This window comes from Orcinus orca, chromosome 5 (genome assembly GCF_937001465.1).
Source record: "Orcinus orca chromosome 5, mOrcOrc1.1, whole genome shotgun sequence".
In the NCBI taxonomy this organism is placed as follows: Eukaryota; Metazoa; Chordata; class Mammalia; order Artiodactyla; family Delphinidae; genus Orcinus; species Orcinus orca.
In genome coordinates, this window is record NC_064563.1 from 26,907,313 (window position 1) to 26,930,293 (window position 22,981).

Genomic DNA, 22,981 nt, shown 5'->3' on the forward strand with positions numbered 1-22,981 from the left:
GTATGGTTTTTGAAATGAGTTTTCCACTTAACAAAAGTTTATAGCTTTAAGCCCTCAATTTTTATTTGAACCCATTTGGATGCAGAGCTTTCTAAAATGTTTTACACATTCTCCCCTTACTTTGCAAACTGAAGATACACATACAAAGTTGTAGTCCATTATTTTGATTACAACATTTTTAAAATGTATGTACATATAGATAAGACAGGACTTTTTTATTAAACCTGTTAATGAGTCAAGGAGGAGCAGTTATGAGTGACTTTTTTTTTCCCCTTTTCAGTGTTATAATGTTATTAGGGTAATAAAGAAAAGAAGGAGAAAAAACTAAAAAATGAACATAACATTCTGAATATAATTTAAACTTTTCTTTTTAATGCTGGGTCATCATTAAAAGTATTCCTAGTTTTCTTATTGACAGTGGTTCCCAAACTCAGCTAATTATCAAAATTACTGGAGGAGCTTTTTAAAAAACGTGCATTCTGGATTCCACCCTCAGAGCAGTACTTCTTGAACTTTGCAAATGAATCACTGGGGGATCTTCATAAAATACAGATTCTGATTCAGTAGCTCTAGGATGAGCAGCTCTTGATATTCTGCATTTCTGCCAAGCTCCCAGGTGATCACACTTTCAGTAGTCATTCCCCAGAACTTCTCATTTTAGTAGCTGTGGGTTGGGGCCTATAGTGAAAATGCCCTAGTCTATTAATTTGCCTAATGAGTCAGGTTTGAATGCCATATTTTCTAATCAATGCTGTAATTATAGTAATAATGCCTAGGGATGTGTTAGATCATATGGGTTGTTTTTTCATATGCAATCCTCCAGGCACAGTTCTTGTGTCTGCTTTTTTAAATTACTTTAAATCTTTTCTCATATTCTTTTTTCTTGCTATTGTCAGTAGGCACCAGTTGTACTCTATCAGTACTTCTAGTCTGCTATGCCCTGGAAACATAGACACCTTGTCAGTAAGACCTTCGCTTTTCACCCTATTTAAAATTTCAGTCTCTCCCCACACTGCTGATCCCCCTTCTCTGCTTTATATTCCTCTATGCTTTTTATCTTCAAACATGCTATTTTTTTCCCTTAGTTTGTTTCTTGTATGTCTCCCGCAACTAGAATAGAAGAACAGTTCACTGTTCTATCTCCAGTACCTAAATCAATAAATGGCACATAAATAGAACTCAGTAAATATTTATTGATAGATAGAAATGAAATATCTCTATAGTAAAAGAAAATAGACTCTGTTTAAAGGCTGGAGCATTTTACTGTATATAAATACAAGAACTCTATAGTACATGGACTCTGTAGCTTAGGGCTGTTTTGTGCCCTTTTGTACTTATGTCCATAAGCTATAGTCTAAAAATAGGTGACTATCATTACAAGTAAACTGCTGCCATTTTTCCTATCAGGTAAGAATTCACTTTTTGAAAATATTTAATGTAAATCATAGTAATGGATTGCAATGGTTATAAAGTATTCTCACTTTTTTTTTTTACACAGTATATTTTTCCCTGTTAATTTTTTTAATAGATCTTTATTGGAGTATAATTGCTTCACAATACTATGTTTCTGTTGTACACCAAAGTGAATCAGCCATATGCATACATATGTCCCCATATCCCCTCCCTCTTGAGCCTCCCTCCCATCCTCCCTATTCCACCCCTCTAGGTCATCGCAAAGCACCGAGCTGATCTCCCTGTGCTATGCTGCTGCTTCCCACTATCTAACTATTTTACATTCGGTAGTGTATATATTGTCAATGCTACTCTCACTTCACCCCAGCTTCCCCCTCCCACCCTGTGTCCTCAAGTCCATTCTCTATGTCTACATCTGTATTCCTGCCCTGCAACTAGGTTCATCCATACCATTTTTTTTTTCTAGATTCCATATATATGCGTTAGCATACGGTATTTGTTTTTCTCTTTCTGACTTACTTCACTCTATTGACAGACTCTGGGTCCATCCACCTCACTACAAATAACTCAATTTTGTTTCTTTTCATGGCTGAGTAATATTCCATTGTATACATGTGTCACATCTTCTTTTCTTTTATAAAGTGAAAGTGTTTTTTTTAAAATTAATTTATTTTATTTTTGGCTGCATTGGGTCTCTGTTGGGACATGGGCTTTTCTCTAGTTGCAGTGAGCGGGGGCTACTCTTCATTGTGGTGTGCCTTGTGGTGCGGTGGCTTCTCTTGCTGCGGAGCACGGGCTCTAGGCACGTGGGAGGCACGTGGGCTCAGTAGTTGTGGCTCACGGGCTCTAGAGCGCAGGCTCAGTAGTTGTGACGCACAGGCTTAGTTGCTCCGCGGCATGTGAGATCTTCCCGGGCCAGGGCTCGAACCCGTGTCCCCTGCATTGGCAGGCGGATTCTTAACCGCTGTGCCACCAGTGAAACCCGCCACATCTTCTTTATCCATTCATCTGTCAGTGGATATTTAGGTTGCTTCCATGTCCTGGCTATTGTAAATAGAGCTGCAATGAACATTTTGGTACATGACTCTTTTTGAATTATGGTTTTCTCAGGGTATATGCCCAGTAGTGGGATTCCTGGGTCATATGATAGTTCTATTTTTAGTTTTTCGGTTTTTATTTTTTTGCGGTACATGGGCCTCTCACTGTTGTGGCCTCTCCCATTGCGGAGCACAGGCTCCAGATGCACAGGCTCAGCAGCCATGGCTCACAGACCCAGCCACTCCGCGGCATGTGGGATCTTCCCGGACCGGGGCACGAACCCGTGTCCCCTGCATCGGCAGGCGGACTCTCAACCACTGTGCCACCAGGGAAGCCCTCTATTTTTAGTTTTTTAAGGAACATCCATATGGTTCTCCATAGTGGTTGTATCAATGTACCTTCCAACCAACAGTGCAGGAGGGTACCCTTTTCACCACACCCTTTCCAGCATTTATTGTTTCTACATTTTTTGATAACTGCCATTCTGACTGGTGTGACATGATACCTCATTGTAGTTTTGATTTGCATCTCTCTAATAATTAGTGATGTTGAGCATCTTTTCACATGGCTCTTGGCCATCTGTATGTCTTCCTTGGTGAAATGTCTGTTTAGGTCTTCTGCCCATTTTTTAATTGGATTTTTTTTTGTTATTGAGCTCCATGAGCTGTTTGTATATTTTGGACATTAATCCTTTGTCTATTGTTTCATTTGCAAGTATTTTCTCCCATTCTGAGGGTTGTCTTTTTGTCTTGTTTATGGTTTGCTTTGCTGTGCAAAAGCTTTTAAGTTTAATTAAGTCCCATTTACTTATTTTTGTTTTTATTTCCATTACTCTAGGAGGTGGATCAAAAGAGATCTTGCTGTGGTTTATATCGAAGCGTATTTTTCCTATGTTTTCCTCTAAGAGTTTTATATTGTCTGGTCTTACATTTAGGTCTTTAAACCATTTGGAGTTTATTTTTGTGTATGGTGTTAGGGAGTGTTCTAGTCTAGTTCTTTCACATGTAGCTGTGCAGTTTTCCCAGCACCACTTATTGAAGAAGCTATTTTTTCTCCATTGAATGTTTTTGCCTCCTTTGTCATAAATTAGATGACCATATGTGCGTGGGTTTATCTCTGGGCTTTCTATCCTGTACCATTGCTCTATATTTCTGTTTTTGTACCAGTACCATATTGTCTTGATTACTGTACCTTTGTGGTATATAGTTTGAGGTCAGGGAGCCTGATTCCTCCAACTCTGTTTTTCTGTCTCAAGATTGCTTTGGCTGTTCGGGGTCTTTTGTGTTTCCATACGAATTGTAAAATTCTCTGTTCTAATTCTGTGAAGAATGCCATTGGTAGTTTGATAGGGATTGCATTGAATCTGTAGATAGCTTTGGGTAGTATAGTTATTTTCACAATATTGATTCTTGCAATCGAAGAACATGGTATATTTCTCCATCTATTTATGTCATCTTTGATTTCTTTCATCAGTGTTTTATAGTTTTCTGAGTACAACTCTTACACCTCCTTAGGCAGGTTTATTCCTAGGTATTTTATTCTTTTTTTTGTGATGGTAAATGGTATTGTTTCCTTAATTTCTCTTTCTGATTTTTTGTTGTTGGTGTATAGGAATGCTAGAGATTTCTGTGCATTAATTTTGTATCCTGCAACCTTACCAAATTCATTGATTAGTTCTAGTAGTAGTTTTCTGGTGGCATCTTTAGGATTTTCTATGTATAGTATCATGTCATCTGCAAACAATGACAGTTTGACTTCTTCTTTTCCAATTTGTATTCTTTTTATTTCTTTTTCTTCTCTAATTGTCATGGCTAGGATTTCCAAAACTGTGTTGAATAAGAGTGGTGAGAGTGGACATCCTTCTTTGTCCCTGATCTTAGGGGAAATGCTTTCAGTTTTTCACCATTGAGCATGATGCTTGCTGTGGGTTTGTCATATATGGCCTTTATTATGTTGAGGTAGGTTCCCTCTATGCCAATTTTCTGGAGAGATTTTATCATAAATCGGTGTTGAATTTTGTCAAAAGCTTTTTCTGCATCTGTTGAGATGATCATATGGTTTTTATTCCTTAATTTGTTAATGTGGTGTACCACATTGACTGATTTGCATATATTGAAGAATCCTTGCATCCCTGGGATAAATCCCACTTGACCATGGTGTATGATCCTTTTAATGTGTTGTTGAATTCTGTTTGCTAGTATTTTGTTCAGGATTTTTGCATCTATGTTCATCAATGTATTCATCTATAATTTTCTTTTTTTGTGATATCTTTTTCTGGTATTGATATCAGGGTGATGGTGGCTTCGTAGAATGAATTTGGGAGTGTTTCTCCCTCTGCAATTTTTTGGAAGAGTTTGAGAAGGATCAGTGTTAGCTCTTCTCTAAATGTTTGATGGAATTTGCCTGTGAAGCCATCTGGTCCTGGACTTTTGTTTGTTGGAAGATTTTTAATTAGGGTTTCAATTTCAGTGCTTGTGATTGGTCTGTTTATATTTTCTAATTCTTCCTGGTTTAGTCTTGGAAAATTGTACCTTTCCAAGAATTGGTCCATTTCTTCGTGGTTGTCCATTTTATTGGCATATAGTTGTTTGTAGTAGTCTCTTATAATCCTTTGTATTTCTGCGGTGTCAGTTTTGATTTCTCCCTTTGCATTTCTAATTTTACTGATTTGTATCCTCTCCCTTTTTTTCTTGATGAGTCTGGCTAAGGGTTTATCAATTTTGTTTATCTTCTCAAAGAACGAACTTTTAGTTTTATTGATCTTTGCTATTGTTTTCTTCATTTCTATTTCATTTATTTCTGCTCAGATTTTTATGATTTCTTTCCTTCTACTGACTTTGGGTTTTCTTTATTCTTCTTTCTGTAATTGTTTTCAGTGTAAGTTTAGATTGTTTATTTGAGATTTTTCTTGTTTCTTGAGGTGAGATTGAATTGCTATAAACTTCCCTCTTGGAACTGCTTTTGCTGCATCCCATAGGTTTTGGGTCGTCGTGTTTTCGTTGTCATTTGTTTCTATGTATTTTTTTATTTCTTCTTTGATTTCTTTAGTGATCTCTTGGTTATTTAGTAATGCACTGTTTAGCCTCCATGTTATTTGTGTTTTTTACAGTTTTTTTCCTGTAATTGGTTTCCAGTCTCATAACGTTGTGGTCAGAAAAGATGCTTGATACGATTTCAATTTTCTTAAATTTTCTGGGGCTTGATTTGTGACCCAAGATGTGATCTATCCTGAAGAATGTTCCATGTGCACTTGAGAAGAAAGTGTATTCTGCCACTTTTGGGTGGAATGCTCTATAAATATCAATTAAATCTACCTGGTCTATTGTGTTATTGAAAACTTGTGTTTCCTTATTTATTTTCTGTTTGTATGATCTTTCCATTGGTGTAAGCGGGGTGTTAAAGTCCCCTACTATTGTGTTACTGTCGATTTCTCCTTTTGTGGTTGTTAGCATTTGCCTTATGTATTGAGGTGCTCCTATGTTGGGTGCATAAACATTTTTTTTTTTACTTTATTTTATTTTTGGCTGCGTTGGGTCTTCGTTGCCGTTAGCGGGCTCACTCTAGTTGCGGCGAGCGAGTGCTACTCTTTGTTGTGGTGCATGGGCTTCTCATTACACTGGTTTCTCTTGCTGTGGAGCACAGGCTCTAGAGTGCAGGCTCAATACTTGTGGTGCACGGGCTTAGTTGCTCCACGGCATGTGGAATCTTCTCAGGCCAGGGCTCTAACCTGTGTCCCCTGCATTGGCAGGCAGATTGTTAACCACTGTGCCATCAGGGACGCCCCATAAACATTTATAATTGTTATATCTTCTTCTTGGATTGATCCTTTGATCATTATGTAGTGTCCCTCCTTATCTCTTGTAACAGTCTTTATTTTAAAGTCTGTTTTATCAGACACAAGTATTGGTACTCCAACTGTCTTTTGATTTCCATTTGCATGGATATCTTTTTCCATCCCTTCACTTTCAGTCTGTATGTGTCCCTAGGTCTGAAGTGGGTCTCTTGTAGACAGCATATATATGGGTCTTGTTTTGGTATCTATTCAGCCAGTCTGTGTCTTTTGATTGGGGCATTTAATCCATTTACATTCAAGGTTATTATCAATATGTATGTTCCTATTACCATTTTCTTAATTGTTTTGGGTTTGTTTTTGTGGGTCTTTTTCTTCTCTTGTGTTTTCCGCCTAGAGAAGCTTCTTTAGCATTTGTTGTAAAGCTGGTTTGGTGGTGCTGAATTCTCTTAGCTTTTGTTTGTCTGAAAAGCTTTTGATTTCTCCATTGAATCTGAATGAGATTCTTGCTGGGTAGAGTAATCCTGGTTGTAGGTTTTTCTCTTTCATCACTTTAAGTATATCCTGCCACTCCCTTCTGGCCTGCAGAGTTTTTGCTGAAAAAACAGCTGATAACCTTATGGGGATTCCTTTTTATGTTATTTTTTGTTTTTCCCTTGCTGCTTTTAATACTTTTTCTTTGAATTTAATTTTTGTTACTTTGATTAGTATGTATGTGTCTTGGTGTGTTATTCCTAGGGTTTATCCTGTATGAAATTCTCTTTGCTTCCTGGGCTTGGGTGACTGTTTCCTTTCCCACGTTAGGAAAGTTTTCGACTATAATCTCTTCAAATATTTTCTCAGACCTTTCTTTTTCTCTTCTTCTTCTGGGACCCCTATAATTTGATTGTTGGTGAATTTAGTGTTGTTCCAGAGGTTTCTGAGATTGTCTTCAATTCTTTTCATTCTTTTTTCTTTATTCTGCTCCTCGGCAGTTATTTCCACCATTTTGTCTTCCAACTCACTTATTTGTTCTTCTGTCTCAGTTATTCTGTTACTGATTCCTTCTAGTGTGTTTTTCATTTCAGTTATTGTGTTGTTCATCTCTGTTTGTTTGTTCTTTAGTTCTTCTAGATCTTTGTTAAACATTTCTTGTATTTTCTCAATCCATGCCTCCATTCTGGTTCTGAGCTTCTGGATCATCTTTACTATCATTACTCTGAATTCTTTTTCAGCTAAATTGCCTGTTTCCTCTTCATTTATTTGGTCTTGTAGGTTTTTACCTTCCTCTTACGTCTGTGACATATGTTTTTGCCGTCTCTCTCTCTCTTTCTTTTTTCTTTTTAATGAGCGGGATTGTGTTCCTGTCTTACTGGTTGTTTGGCCTGAGGCTTCCAACACTGGAGTTTGTAGGCTGTTGGGTAGAGCTGGGTCTTGGTGCTGAGATGAGGAACTCGTGAGACCTCACTCCAATGAATATTCGCTGGGGTCTGAGGTTCTCTGTTAGTCCAGTGGTTCCGTCACAGAACTCCCACCACAGGAGATTCAGCCCGACCCCTGGCTCGTGAACCAAGATCCCGCAAGCCAAATGGGGTGGCAAAAAAAAAGAGAGAGAGAACAATAACAAAGTAAAAGATAAAATTAGACTAGGAAGCTAACAGATATGTTAGAAAGAATATAAAAATAAAAATATAGATGAATCAACAACTGGAAGGTACAATAGTACAATTGTAAAAAGGAGGCAGAGGGAAAAGAGGGGGAAAAAAAGGCAGGGATGGAGGCCTTGGCTGTGGAGGGCAGGGCCTAAGCAAGGGCAAGGTTTGGGCGGTGGGTGGGGCCTGTGCTCAGGACCCACAGGGCCGGAAAAGGCCCTCATGGCTGTGGGGGGTGGGGGGTGGGGCTTAGGCTCAAAGGAACAGGAGGGACCCAGGCGTACCCCCCACCCCTGGTCTCAGAGGCCAGGGCCTCACCTGGGAGCCCAGCAGGCTCCCTGAGCCTGATTGGGAAGGGCAAACTCCCTCTGCTCCCCTCCCACTCCTCCTGGAGGGCCCCTCCCGCCTGCCTCGCCTGATCTCCCCAGCCTCCCTCCTGTGCCCCCACAGCCTGGAGGGGGCTTTGGAGAGCAGGGTCCAGCCTGGGAGCTCAGCAGGCTCCCCGTGCCCACATGAGTGGGGCAAACAGCCTCTGCTCCTCTCCCACTACTCCCAGAGGGCCCTTCCCGCCTGCCTATCCTGCTCTCCCCAGCCTCCCTCCTATGCCTCTAGGACCCACGTGGCCTGAAGGAGGCATTGGTGGGGGGGGGGGGTGCTACCGGCCTGGGAGCTCAGCAGGCTCCCTGGGCCAGAGTGGGCCAGGTGATCGCCCTCTGCTCCTTTCCTGCTCCTCTTGGAGGGCCCCTCCTGCCTGCCTTTCCTGATCTCCCTGGCCTCAGGGGCACCCATCCTGTCAGGCCTCCACTTCTCCTCCCCCCTGAGTTCCCCCACCTTGGGCATCAGGGTCCCCCACCAGCGGCCGGCAGGCACCCTAGTTGTGGGGCGATGCTAACTTGGCATCTTCCCACACAACCATCTTGACTCCTATTCTCACATTTCTATTAGGTAGAACAGGTAATATTATTTCCATCTTACAGATTGAAGGAAGCTGGTGCTTAAGTGTGAGGTCACAGAATTAACAAGTAGCAAATGGAGGAGAAAACTCTTCTTCCAGCATTTTTAGACAGTCAAAAATTTAAACACCAAAGCCAGTTTCCAAAAGCAAAGACTTTGTATGAATGTTACCTTAATTTTTATAAGTAGCCACAAAACCCAAAGTATTGACATAGATCAATACTTTATACCTGTTTTTCCTTTACTGTTAATCTTTATTGACCATTATATACAATTCTTCTTAGGATAAAAAGGCATTTGAATAGGATAGCATTTACATAAAGTTCAAAACTGACAAGTATAATCTTTAGTGTTAGAAATAAGGTTACATTGGGGAGGGGTAGTAACTGGAAGACAATACAAGCGTTCCCTATTTTTAATTTCTTTTTTCAAGGTCTTTTATGTTGTGCTTAGTAGTGTTCTGTTTCTTGAACTGAGTGTGGATATACATACATATGCTCATACTATAAAAATTCATCAGATTTTATACTTATAAGTTTGCATTTTTCTATATGTCTTATATATCAACAAAAAAATTTTACTTTAAAAAATGTAAGAATTTATTTATTCATCCTTGCTTGCATCTAAAGAAATTCACAAATCTTAAAATTACTCATTTCTTTTGGCTTTTTAACATTCAGGCATGTCCATATATTGAAAAATAATTTAAAATTTTAATATTTTAAAAATACTTTCAAATTCTTCTTTCCTCAGCAAAGAAAGAATAATAAGAAGGTTCGAGTGACAGTGAAGCCCCATTTGCTATACAGAGTAAGTTTCCTGTCAGAGAAGTCAGAGTTGTTGTTTTTGCTTTGAAAGTATAGAAGGAACAAAATGTTTTCAATACATTAGTAGAAAAACTTCTTAAAATTAGTGTTAATAATAATAATTAAATCTTTCTTCTCTTCAGCCTTTAGAACAGCAACATGGAGTCATTCCTGATCGGGATGCAGAGTTTCGTCTCTTTGACCGAGTTGTAAATGTGAGAGAGAACTTTTCCGTTCCAGTTGGCCTTCGGGGCACCATCATAGGAATTAAAGGGGGTAATAATTCAATATTTGACGTGTCTCCAACTGTGTTTATATTGTAGAGTGAAACACAAACTTGTGTGTGTTATACGTAAGCAGTAAGCAACTATAAATCAGGAAAAACACTAAATCCTTTTATGTTTTAGTTAAGTTTTTTCCAGCTTTAGGTTTTCAGAGAAAATTCTTCTTCTCTATCTTGTGTAATCATCTGGGAAGTGATTAAAACGTGGGGAAGTTGAGGAACGGCTGCTGAAAATTTGGTAGCTTATGTGTAGCACATTAAAATTATCTAAAACCTTAGAATACATACTTGTGTTTTCATGAAACTAAGAGAAACATTTCATCGGGCTTCATCTAACCTTGTTCAGGGCTTTACCTTAATTGTCATTGTAATCTCTTGATATCTGTGGAGAAATAAACAAACATGATGCATCAGCTTATTTGTGGTTAAAAGATTTGCATATTTATTTGAATTTTATGAATACAACTAGATATTGTATGTAAAACAGACCTATCAATCTGTTGTATAACAATGTGCATATAGTTAACACTACAATACTATACATTTAAAAATGGTTACAATGATAAATTTTATATTATATGTTTTTTACAAAAAAAGAAAAAAGAAAGAAAAATGAGAGTATGGAAAGAAAAGGGAAGAATTAGCTAAGGATCTAAAAATGCCTCAAAGGGATGCCTGGAGTGAGTAGCTTTGCAGCGTAGATTCCCAAAAAAAGTCAACCCAACATGAAGCAGCAAATCAGGTACCTAGAGGTCAGAGCGCTGGCAGCACTGTCCCTCCATATCCCAGGCACTCAGCCTTGGTCTCACTGCCAGAAAGAAGGAAGAGCAGACAGGCCATGAGCCTAAGAGAGCTGCTTATTTATTGCCAACAGTGTGCCCGGCACTTTTACATTTTACATTTAACCCTCCCAACCACCTGAGAGGGAGATATTATTTCCTCGCCTAAGAGTTTAAGTGACTTGCCCAAATTTACACAAATAAGTGGCAGAGCTGGGATTTGAACTCTGTGCCCTGTTTCTTTTCTAACTTTGAGCAGTGGTTCTCCACATTTGCACATCTTCTTGGGGTCTGCCTCTAAAAAGAGAATTTTCTTCCCTGATTTTTCTTTGAATTTTTTTGGGTACATTTCTGGTGCTGAAAATGGAGGTGGGAAGGTTAAGTAGGTTAAGCCCAGGCTAAGTATGGTAAGGGTCAGATGGGTGCAATGAAGCAACCCTCCTGCTGCTATCTGTTCAGCCTCAGGCATTGGCAGTTCAAATGTTGAGCTTATTGGATTGTACTCTAATTAGATTGTCCTGAAAAAGCCTTAGAACTCTGATAACATAGAAGTTTCCTTTCTTCTGACAACCCCTATCAGTAGTAGTGACCACTTGGAATTTTGTCTTGACAAAAATTTTAAAGCTACATCTACTCTGAGTGGAAAAAGCTCTGTCATTGATTAACCATATCTGCCATGGACATGGAATATAAAGGGAAATATTTGTCTTACTGCCTTCAGCTGATACCTCATCTCTGTTGTCATCTCCACTAAAGGGGGTGAACGATCCTCTTATCAATAATCTTTTGAATAAGTGGCTTCTCCCTCAGACGGGAAACAGGAACTTAGAAAGTGGACCTTAAGCCTTCAGAGGAGAAACTCCTGCCTCCCATTGAGCCCCACTTTCTTGGGTTTAGATTTTAGGTAAAAGTGTCAGGTGAAAGGTACAGCTAGATGGGGGAGAATGAGTAAGCTCTGCAGGCCTGGTTTCATTTGGGCAATGAGGGACCAAGAATGAGGGACCAAGAATGAGGGAAACATCCCCCAACCCCTAACATAGTATCAGGTATGGTATTAGCATTCTCCCGAGAAACAGAACCAATAGCGTGGAAAGGGGTGGGGATAGAGATGGGGAGAGAGAGAGAGAGAGAGAGAGAGAGAGAGAGAGAGAGAGAGAGTCAATTCTAAAGTTATGTGATAGACTCTATTATTAATTTGGGCTTAGAATTCAAATATTATTATAGTTAATTATTTCACTTTATCTTGGCATTTTAGTAAATTTAAACTTTCCAGTTATATCCCATCATCCTCTCTGCCAAAATTTATTCTTTGCTGTTCCTCCTTAAGTTTATTGCACCACAGTCTTTCTCACGTGTCTCATGTCTCAGTCATGCCATCCATTATCTACCAAGTCATCTCAGCCAGAACTTCGGAGTAGTCTTTGACATCTCTGTTCTTTTTGTCTACACAGGTCACAAACTCCTGCCAGTTCTATCTAGTAGTATATCCGTTCTCTCCATTCTGTTCCTTTCATTACTGCCATGTCTTCAAATCTTCATTTCCTTTGTCTGATTGTAAGACCTTCTAAACCGCAAATTCCAAAGTTATCTCTTATTTACTCTCTTTTTATGAATAATTTCCAACATACACCAAAACAGAGAGAAAAATATAATTAATTCTCACAGCATCTAATTTAAAATAGTATTATTTTACTCTGTGAGCTTATTTTCTTTTCATTCACTCTCTGTATTGATAGTTGTAGTGCTTCTTATCCCCCAAAAACTTACATGCTGATTTTTCTTTTATCGTATGATTTTTCAGTCTCTCTCTTTTTTAAACAGCTAATAGAGAAGCTGATGTACTATTTGAAGTGTTATTTGATGAAGAATTTCCTGGAGGTTTAACAATAAGGTTTGTATTTCCAGATGATAATTATACTTTGTAAATATGCCCATGTGGCCAATAACTACATTACTTGTTTATTTGTCCACAATTTCAGTTCCTAGTATGTACAAGACATCATACTTGCTACCAGGAGTGTAACAGTGAATAAGACAGACATGGTTTCTACCCTCATGGAGCTTTCATTTTAGTAGGGGGGATACATTGAGTTGGCCAAAAAGTTCGCTCGGGTTTTTTGTAAGATGGTACCAAAAACCCGAACGAACTTTTTGGCCAACCCAATAATTAACTTACTACAATATTAATTTTTTAATTAAAATGTGACAAGTGCTGGGAAGAAGTATTTCAGGTGTCTATAAGAGTATGATCTGTCCTGAGAGTTCTAGAAAGGCTTTCTTTAAGCAGTGACGTTTAAAATGGGACATGAAGAATAGGTAACTGGAGGAAGAGTGACAAGTGGTCAGGAAGAAAGAATAGCATATGCAACAGAGGACATTTTCACTCATTTAAAAACTAAAAGAATGCAGGTGTGTCAACTTCAGCAACTGTGTAAGATTAGAGTAAGGGAGAAGAGCAAGGACCACACTACGCAGGAACTGGTAAGCCACTTTCAGGACATGCTAAGGATCTTGGTATCATGGTCTTTATCATTAAAGCAATGTGAAGCCATCAAAATCAGAAATGTGACATGATCAGATTTGCATTTTTTTTAAGGTTAAATAACTTGAGGAATAGAAATGTTCTTTGAATTGAGTGACATTTTAAGTCTTTGTCATTTGTTTTAGTGGAGTTGTGGGTGCTCAAGCTAGATTGGGTTGGTTTGAGGAGTGAATGGCAGGTGTAACAAGGGAGGCAAGAAACTGAGCTGACCCTTGAGAAGTTTGACCATGAAGGGGAGAAAAGATAACTGGGGGTGAGGAGGTTTAAAGGAAGAGGATTGGATTGTTTGTTTTTAATTTAACATGGCGGAGACTTATTCAAATCTATTTTGGGGAGCATTAATAGAAAGAAAGTTTAAAATTATAGGAAAAAGATCATGTTAGAATGAGAGGTGCCATGGAATATTAGAAAGTGTGGGCTCTTTCACTTAACCTTTGTGTTACCTTAGGTAGGTTAGTTAAAAGCATTCTGACCCTCAATTTCCTCATCTATAATGAAGATGTGCACTTCACTAGGTGATTGTGAGGGTTAAATGAAATCCTTTCCAGTTTTCCTTTCTCCCTTCTAAACACCAACTGGAAAACTGAACTGAAGTTAGCTTAGTTTCTTTTTCTCCTCTGTTTTGATTAGTGGTAATTAAAATAAAAAATTAATTACTCTTATTTAGCCTATTTGCATAAAATCACAATCTTCAGTCCTTACAAGTAGTGATCACATTCAGAATACTATTATTGTTTTGCAACTTGAATGTGCCTATTACCGAAAGACTTTACTGTCTGCACTCTTTTTTTTTTTTTTTTTTTTTTTTTGTGGTACGTGGGCCTCTCACTGCTGCGGCCTCTCCCGTTGCGGAGCACAGGCTCCGGACGCACAGGCTCAGCGGCCATGGCTCACGGGCCCAGCCGCTCCGCAGCATGTGGGATCCTCCCGGACCGGGGCACGAACCCGCGTGACCTGCATCGGCAGGTGGACTCTCAACCACTGCGCCACCAGGGAAGCCCTACTGTCTGCACTCTTAAATGCAGCAGCAGGGTCTGGATCCCATATCTGATTTTATTTTTCATGAAAATGTTTGATTACCAATAACTTTAGGCAAAATAACTTTGAAATATATTTTTAGGATGATTAACTTTTTTCTCAGGGTTTTTTTTTTTCCTCTCCTAGGTAGAGACACCGGATTTCTTGACTGACTGAGAGCTGTGTAAAAGATTACATGCCTGCAATATATTCATTTCTATAATGCAGAATCTTAAACTATAGTTCTCACAAAAATATTTTCTAGAAATCTTACAAAGATTTCTCATGAAGGAATTCTACTTCCCCATGATCTCAGAATATAAGAAAATTACTTTCTAAAGAGGTGATAGAGTTGAAAACTTTTGACCAGAGAAGGCTTATTTTAATATCTAAACACTTTTATTAAGGCCAGGAAGGAAGGAAATCGCAAATACTTGTCTCTTAGCCTTCCCAGTTCTGGAACATTAAGATGGGAAGATGAGGATAAAAAGAACTGGACTCAACAATTGATCAGGAGACAAAAGTGATCAAAGCTAACATTTGCCCTGTTGCATAGGTAGAGCCACACTAGCTCCACACGGGGTAGCTTCATAACCTTTTAAAGAAGTTTGACATTTAATTCATGAATTTTTGGTTAACTCAGCTATTATGTTGCAAGCTTTCTGAGGACAAACTAACACACACACACCTCTACACATACAACTATACCTCTAGAACATTTTCAGAAACTTTTCAGAAATCTTATAAATTGAGATCTTTCTATGATTTCAAGTTCCTTTACTGAATTTAAAAGTAATATTTCTTAATTAGGATTACAGACTGTCCACCCCAAAATTATTTGATTCTTTTAGCTCCCTTTAGTATTAATTTCCTCTGACCCTGATAAAACTTTTTACCTTTAGGTGCTCACCTGGTAGAGGTTATCGACTGCCAACAAGTGCCTTGGTGAACCTTTCTCATGGGAGTCGCTCTGAAACAGGAAATCAGAAGTTGACAGCCATTGTGAAACCACAGCCAGCTGTGAATCACTATAGCTCAAGTTCATCAATTTCATCTGGGCATTTGGGAGGTCTGAACCATTCCCCTCAATCACTTTTTGTTCCTACTCAAGTAAGACTTTTATTTAAATAATGATCTTGAAAATATCTGTTTTCTCTTTGTATATTTACTTGGTAGACTAACACTTATTTTGTCTTATATCACCCAAATGTCCTATATTATCTCCTACAAAATGACATTAATTTGAAAGGTAAGGGAGAGGACTATATCATGTTTATCAAAGGCAATTTTCAAATTCCCACCATATAACTCATGGGTGATTTCCTTTATTTCATCTTCCTCAGGGCAAAACTTGAATTGTTTTGTGTGAGATACTTAACTTTATTTAATTCCATGGCCCCAAATTTTAACCAAACTTTTTGTTTTGTTTGTTTTGTTTTGTTTTTAAACATCTTTATTGGAGTATAATTGCTTTACATTGTTGTGTTAGTTGCTGCTGTATAACAAAGTGAATCAGCTATATGCATACATATATCCCCATATCCCCTCCCTCTTGAGCCTCCCTCCCACCCTCCCTATCCCACCCCTCTAGGTGGTCACAGAGCACTGAGCTGATCTCCCTGTGCTATGCAGCTGCTTCCCACTAGCTATCTGTTTTACATTTAACCAAACTTTTTAATCCAAATAGCACATGTTTATTATAGACTAATTAGAAAACAGATAAGTAGATGATAACAAAGGAAACAAGCAAAAATCCTCTCAAATCTCATAGGTAACCACTGTCAAATTTTGTTGCATATTTTTCTAGATTTTTAATTTGCATGAAATCAGTTCTCCATAAGTAATAGCTGATTTTTTTAATCAGATTATTTTTGTGTCAGATAAAAAATTTTTTAATTTTTTTAAAATTTTATTTATCTTTGGCTGCATTGGGTCTTCGTTGCTGCACGCAGGCTTTCTCTAGTTGCAGCGAGAGGGGGCTACTTTGTTGTGGTGCACAGCCTTCTCATTGCAGTGGCTTTTCTTGTTGCGGAGCACAGGCTCTAGGTGCACGGGCTTCAGTAGTTACAGCACGTGGGCCCTAGAACATGCGGGCTTCAGTAGTTGCGGCGCGTGGGCTCAATAGTTGTGGTGCATGGGCTCTAGAACACAGGCTCAGTAGTTGTGGTGCAGGGGTTTGGTTGCTCCACGGCATGTGGGATCTTCCTGGACCAGTGATCGAACCTGTGTCCCCTGCATTGGAGGTGGATTCTTAACCACTGAGCCGCTAGGGAAGTCCCAAAAATTTTTTAAATAAATATTATTAAATATTAGCTTGAATAAGATAATATGCCAGTACACTGGAAGACCAAAAAAAAATCTTCTGGTGGGATATTGATTCAGTATAATCTTTTATAGCATTTGTTATGCTTTAAATATTTTTTAATAACCAATTACGTCTGTAGAAGAACATTTTCACTCCAGCAGTATACTTTTATGGTTACTATACAGAGCTCCAGAAAAAAAGAACTAAGATAACAGATAATGAAATTTAAATATCCTGTCTACTGCTAAATAGCTTTAATAAATAAATTATTTGATTTTTAGTCTGAATCTTTATTTTTTCATGTTTCAGTTTTCCTTAAGTTTTTTGTGCTTTCCCAGGTACCTGCTAAAGATGATGATGAATTTTGCAACATTTGGCAATCCTTACAGGGATCTGGAAAGGTTCAACACTTTCAGCCACCTCTACAAGAGAAGGTTAGTATACCTTGCTTGATGGACATTTAATTTTTTTTAATTTATTTTATATTTCTATTTTAGGTATGCAGTGATTACTTTTCCTCCTGAAATCTCATAAAATAGAAATAACACTTTGATCTTGAATTTTCATAGTTCTCTTAGGCTACATGTGTTTTTGGACTAATGAGTAAGAATGTAGACAATTTTTCTTTTTAATAAAGGCTTTAATGGCACTCATTAACTTATTCACTTCCACTTGAATATATAGCTTTATGCTGGCAGTTGGTTGTCTTAGATGTGAATGAGCAAATTCACATTCCTTGATAGAGTTTAAGAAAAGGAAAGAAATTCTGCTGAAAGAGTAGACTCAGGCACCAAAAAAAAGGAAAAAGAAAAGGAATGAATTCCTACTACATTTTTTGCTAATTACTAACCTAACTTCTCAGCTTAGGTCAAAAAGGAATGTCCTCTCAGGTTTATAAACCAGTAGCCTGCACCATGAGGGCCTAATTTATTCTATGTCCCCCCGTGATGGTGGCATCATCAGTGCTAGGGAGGGGAAAATAGCAAAGGGAATGTTCGTAAAGTAAACATGAAACGTGAGAGTGACAACAACACTGTAAGTCAACTGTACTTCAGTTTTTAAATAAATAATAATAAAGTGGGAAAAATAATCTAAACAAAGTAAAAAAAAAAAGTGAGAGTTACAACGCACAGGTCACTTCTGCCAGTATGCTCTTTTAAGTTTTCCTTAGATCATTCATAAATCTTTCTACATAAATGTAATCCATAACCAGATTTTTTAACCCTCTTTTCCTCTCTCATTTATTTAATATGGCTAATTCCTCAAGAGTGCTTTTTTATCATTCATTCAACGTGTATTTATTAAGTGCCTACCATGTGCCAGGCATTGTTCTATGCACTGAGAATATAGCTGCAAACAAAACAAAAATCCTGGCTCTCATACAGTTAGTACTGTAGGGAGGAAAGGACAATAAATAAGACCAAAAAAAATGGTATATTAGATGATAATATAAGTTTGAGAAAAATTGCAGGGAAGCAGGATAGGGAATTTTGGGGAGGGGGAAGGCAAGGTTTTTCAGGGTTTTTGTTTTTGTTTTCTTATTGTTGGTTTTTTAGGGGGGGTTTTGTTTTTTTTTTTTTTTGCTTTGTTGATTTGTTTTCTGGTTTGGGTTTTTTTTTTAATTTTGGTTGTGCTGGGTCTTGGTTGCAGCAGGCAGGCTCCTTAGTTGCAGCTCATCAGCTCCTTAGTTGCAGCAGGTGGGCTCCTTAGTTGCAGCTCATCAGCTCCTTAGTTGCGGCACATGGGCTTCTGAGTTGCAGCAGGCAGTTTCCTTAGTTGCAGCTCACAGGCTCCTTAGTTGCGATTTACTGGCTTCCTAGTTGCAGTACATGGACTCCTTAGTTGTGGCATGCGAACTCTAAGTTGCAGCGTGCATGTGAGATCTAGTTCCCGGACCAGGGATCGAACCCGGGCCCCCTGCCTTGGGAGTGTGGAGTCTTAACCACTGCACCACCAGGGAAATGCCCTGCAGTTTTAAGTGGAATGTTCAGGTAACATTTGAGCAAAGATTTGAACGAAATGAGGAGTGGATATACAGATATCTGAGGGGAGAGTATTCAAGACAAAGTCAAAGGCCCTGTTGGGGGTGGTGACCCCTGGCATACACAAGGATGAGGAGACCATTTGGCTGAATCAGTAGGGTGAGTTGTAGGAAATGGAATTAGAGAGGTAAGAGATTGATACTATGTAGGACCTCCTGGACCATTATAAGGACATTGGCTTTTTACTCAGTGAGATAGGGAATCAGCAGAGGGTTTTGCACAGCAGAGTGATATGATTTGACTTATATTTTAATAGGATCACTCTGCCTGCTATCTTGAGAATAGAATGTAGAGGAACCAAGGTGGAAACAGAGACTAGTTCAGAGACTATTGAAATCATCAAGATAGAGTTGATATTGACTTGGACCAGGGTAGTAGGACCCTGTGAAAAGTGGTCAAATTCTAAACATATTTGGAAGGGATTTCCAGCTGATGATGAATTGGATATGCGGGTAAAAGAGAAAGAATGTATTAAAGGACGTGACTGTTAAGGCCTGGATAGAGGGGCTATTAACTGAGGTGGGAAAGACTGCAGATCTGGTAGGTTTGTGGGGGAAGATCAGGAGTTCAATTTTGTTAAGTTTGAGATGTATACTAAACATTTAAGAAGAGTTATTGGAGTTAGATACTTGAGTGGAGATGTAGAGTTGGACATTGAGTCTGAAGGTCATCAATGTTGTCCAGGCTGGAGAGAGAAATTTGGGAATCATTATATACATATATATGTATATACACCCACACATATACATATATGTGTGTATATGTGCATATGTGCATATATGTGTATATATCTATATCTATTTATCTATATCCAAGAAAGTGGATAGATAGAAAAAAAGTTCAACAACTTAGCCTTAGAGCATTCCATCCTTCAAGAGTCAGTGAGACTGCGTGGACCTAACAAAGAAGACTGAGAAGGAATGGCTGGTGACGGGAAGAAAATCAGGGAAGGGTGGTTTCTAGATGCCACGTGAAGAACAGATGTCAGAGAGAACAGAGTAATCAACTGTGTCAAACGCTGCTGATGGATCAATTAAGATGAAAACTGAGAATTGACTATGCACAGAATTTAGCACACGAAGGCCATTGGGAACCTTGACAAGAACAGTTTCAGTTAAGTGATAGGAGCGAAATACTGATTTGCGTGGGTTTAAGAGAAAAGAGGAAGAGAGAAATTGGAGGCAGCAAATATGGATAATTCTTTCAAGGAGTTTTGCTCTAAGAGAAAACATTACCCCGAGTCTCTCCTCTTTCCTTTCCCTATTTGTTCAGGTTCTTTGTTAACCTCTGTTCTTCCAGCCTTTCACTGGGGGCTGTTCCCTAAAACGCAACAGTTTTCTTTTCCCTTTTGCCTTATTCCTTGACTGGTGACTTTGGGTCTTTCTTCTCTGCTAATTAACACTTAATCTATGTCTCTAATTCCAACCTCTCAATCAAGATCTAACCCAATATCTCCAACTTTCTAGAAGACAGGTATAGATGGATGCTCCGCCATCACCTCGACTTCAGGATGTCTCACAACTGACCTCATCTAAAGCCTCTTCTCTTATCCTTATTTTCTAACGCAACCATTTACTCAGGCATATAATCTGAAAAGCATGAAGTCAAAAATTTTTGCTTCTTCTCTATAACATTTTTTGCATTGAATCCCCAAATCTTTTTACCCCTTCTCAGTTTTTACAACTGGACCTTAAATTGTCATCCCAGCCCTAGATTAACCTCCTATCTGTGCTTCCTGTTTCTTATGTCTTTCCTTTCTAGTCCTTCTTACATAGTACTTCCTACCTAATCTTTCCTAAAGAGCCTTTCACCAGTGTTGCTCAATCATGGCATAATTGAGCAACGTATCTAATAATAAGGACTCCTGCTTTTGAACTCAGTTTATGCCCTGTGGCAGTGTAGTGAAGATAAATCTGGTATTAGACTCAGAATCAGGAAATTGGGTTTTGTGCCTCAAGTTGCACAAATCTGATTTCCCTGGGCTTCTGTGGCCTCGTGTATAAAATTACGGCTTGGACTTAGATGAACTCTGAGGTCTTTTCCAGCCCTCAAATAGTGTTGTTCAAATACTCTAGAATGTATAGGGCTTCCTGTTTAATAGTAGTGGAATTCAACCTCAACTCAAACTAATATTTAGGCCTTCTATAATCCAACTCTGCCTAGTTCTTATATAAAGTATGTCAACTAATTGGTAAAATGGTCTGTTCTAATCAGATTGGTCTCCTAACTTTCCCTTTCCCATAAACAGGTAATTTCCACTTCAGATTCTGTGTTTGCATTGTTCCTTCCACTTAGGATGCCCTTTCCTCTCTCATTGCCAAAAAGTCTACTAGCTATGACCACCAATTTCCTTGAGATGGAATGCCACACTTGATATTATATTTCCTCAGAATCTTCTGTATGTATCTCTTATTATTAGGTGCTATTTCATTATTTATATCAGCTGAACACTCCCATGTTTTATGTCTTGTATATTCTAAGAATTATGAGCCACCACATATAACACTTATATCCATGAAGCCTTAATAAGCAGCCTGGAATTCATCTGATAAGCAAATTATAGAGAACTCAACATGATTTTTTTTTATAAAAAAAGGTATTCATGCTTCTGGAAAAGGCAAAACTATAGAGTCAGTAAAAATATCAGTGGTTGCCAGAGATTATTGGGAATGGGAGAGATGAATTGGTGGAGCACAGAAGATTTTTAGAGCATTGAATATGCTCTGTATGATACTATAGTGATGGACATATGTCATTACACACTTGTCCAAACCCATAGAATATACAACACCAAGAGTGAACCCAATGTAAAATAAGAACTTGGGGTAACAATTATATGTCATTGTAGGTTCATCAGTTGTCACAAATGCACCACTCCAGTGGGGATGTTGATAATGGGGAAGGCTATGCATGTGTGGGGCGGGAGGTATAGGGGAAATCTCTGTACCTTCCTCTCAGTATTGGTGTGAACCTAAAACTGCTCTTTCAAAAAGTCTTTAAGGGCTTCTGGTGGCGCAGTGGTTAAGAATCCACCTGCCAACGCAGGGGACACGGGTTCGAGCCCTGGTCTGGGAAGGTCCCACATGCCGCAGAGCAACTAAGCCTGTGCGCCACAACTACTGAGCCTGTGCTCTAGAGCCCACGAGCCACAACTACTGAGCCCGTGTGTCACAACTACTGAAGCCCACGCGCCTAGAGCCCGTGCTTCGCCACAAGAGAAGCCACCGCAATGAGAAGCCCACTCACCGCAACAAAGAGTAGCCCCCGCTCGCCGCAACTAGAGAAAGCCCGTGCCCAGCAACAAAGACCCAACACAGCCAAAAATAAATAAATAAATTTATTTTTTTTAAAAAGTGTTTAAAAAAAATTCAAGTCTTTATTGGCAGAATATGGCAATGTGACTGACACAAATAGCTTTATGTAGACATCAAACAGAAGAACTCAAAAAAGCATACTTAAAAGTAGGATATTTTCTTTCTAATTAAACTTAGGGCACTTTTTCTCTGAAATGGTACTGTGAACATGGGTTTTAGAGTTAGAGCTCAGATATCAGCTCTCCTATTTAGTTCTGTAACCAATTACATTATCACTTTGAGCCTCAGTTTACTCCTCTATAACATGGAATCAAAATACACCATAGCATTTTTATGATTATAGCATTATTATAATGATGTTAAGATAATGGATGCAAAGTACATCTTAACCATGCCTGGCACATAATAGACACACAGTATTCGTTCACACCAATTTATTGAACCTGCTGTTCTAATTCCCTTCTTTAGAGTCAGAATCCCTCACAAGCCATTGTGCTATGTGGATGGAAATCTCTTGGCCCTTTTTTTTAAAGAGTAAAGAGCACTTTTTTTAAAAGAGTAAAGAGCCCTGGTAAAGAGCCCACATGTACCCAGTGTTCATTTGTCTGTGCTCAGAAAAAATTAAATAGGGCCCACCAAAAGCAAAATTGTGTAATCATTGTAAAGTGATTAATTTGTATTGAACATCTCCAGCCCCTACTTCTGCTTCCCCTTCCCACTTCAGCTGTGGCAAGTTATCTGTCTCTTTTTGCCTTCAGGTCTCTTCTCCCTATCAGAAAGCAAAAGGATCTGCTGTGATCTTTATATGAAACTTACTCATGTCATTTTGCTAATTTTGCCCATTCATGCACTGTCTCAATTACAGCAGCTTTATAATCAGTCTTGCTATCTGGTAATAGTCTTCCAGCAATTGAAAACCTTGACATTATAAATATTAATTAATAAAAATCAGATATTAGGGGAAAGGATGTGAAAGGGCTAATAATATCCTCAACTTTTATAACATAGGGACAGGAATGATGAATTTTTTAAAACTCTGATGGAAATTTTTAAAATAACGAAGTCAA

General features: G+C 38.6%; 1 protein-coding gene across 3 annotated transcripts in view; it reads left to right on the top strand.

Moving 5' to 3' along the window:
• XRN1 (5'-3' exoribonuclease 1) overlaps positions 1–22,981 on the top strand; it is a 100,686-nt gene that overhangs the window by 57,997 nt on the left and 19,708 nt on the right. For all 3 annotated transcript variants that reach the window (XM_049709825.1, XM_012536139.3, XM_033402779.2), the window contains exons 28-32: positions 9,580–9,636; positions 9,776–9,908; positions 12,516–12,585; positions 15,156–15,363; positions 16,897–16,992. In XM_049709825.1, coding sequence (XP_049565782.1) covers positions 9,580–9,636; positions 9,776–9,908; positions 12,516–12,585; positions 15,156–15,363; positions 16,897–16,992 — 564 coding nt within the window. The remainder of the gene's footprint in view (positions 1–9,579; positions 9,637–9,775; positions 9,909–12,515; positions 12,586–15,155; positions 15,364–16,896; positions 16,993–22,981) is intronic.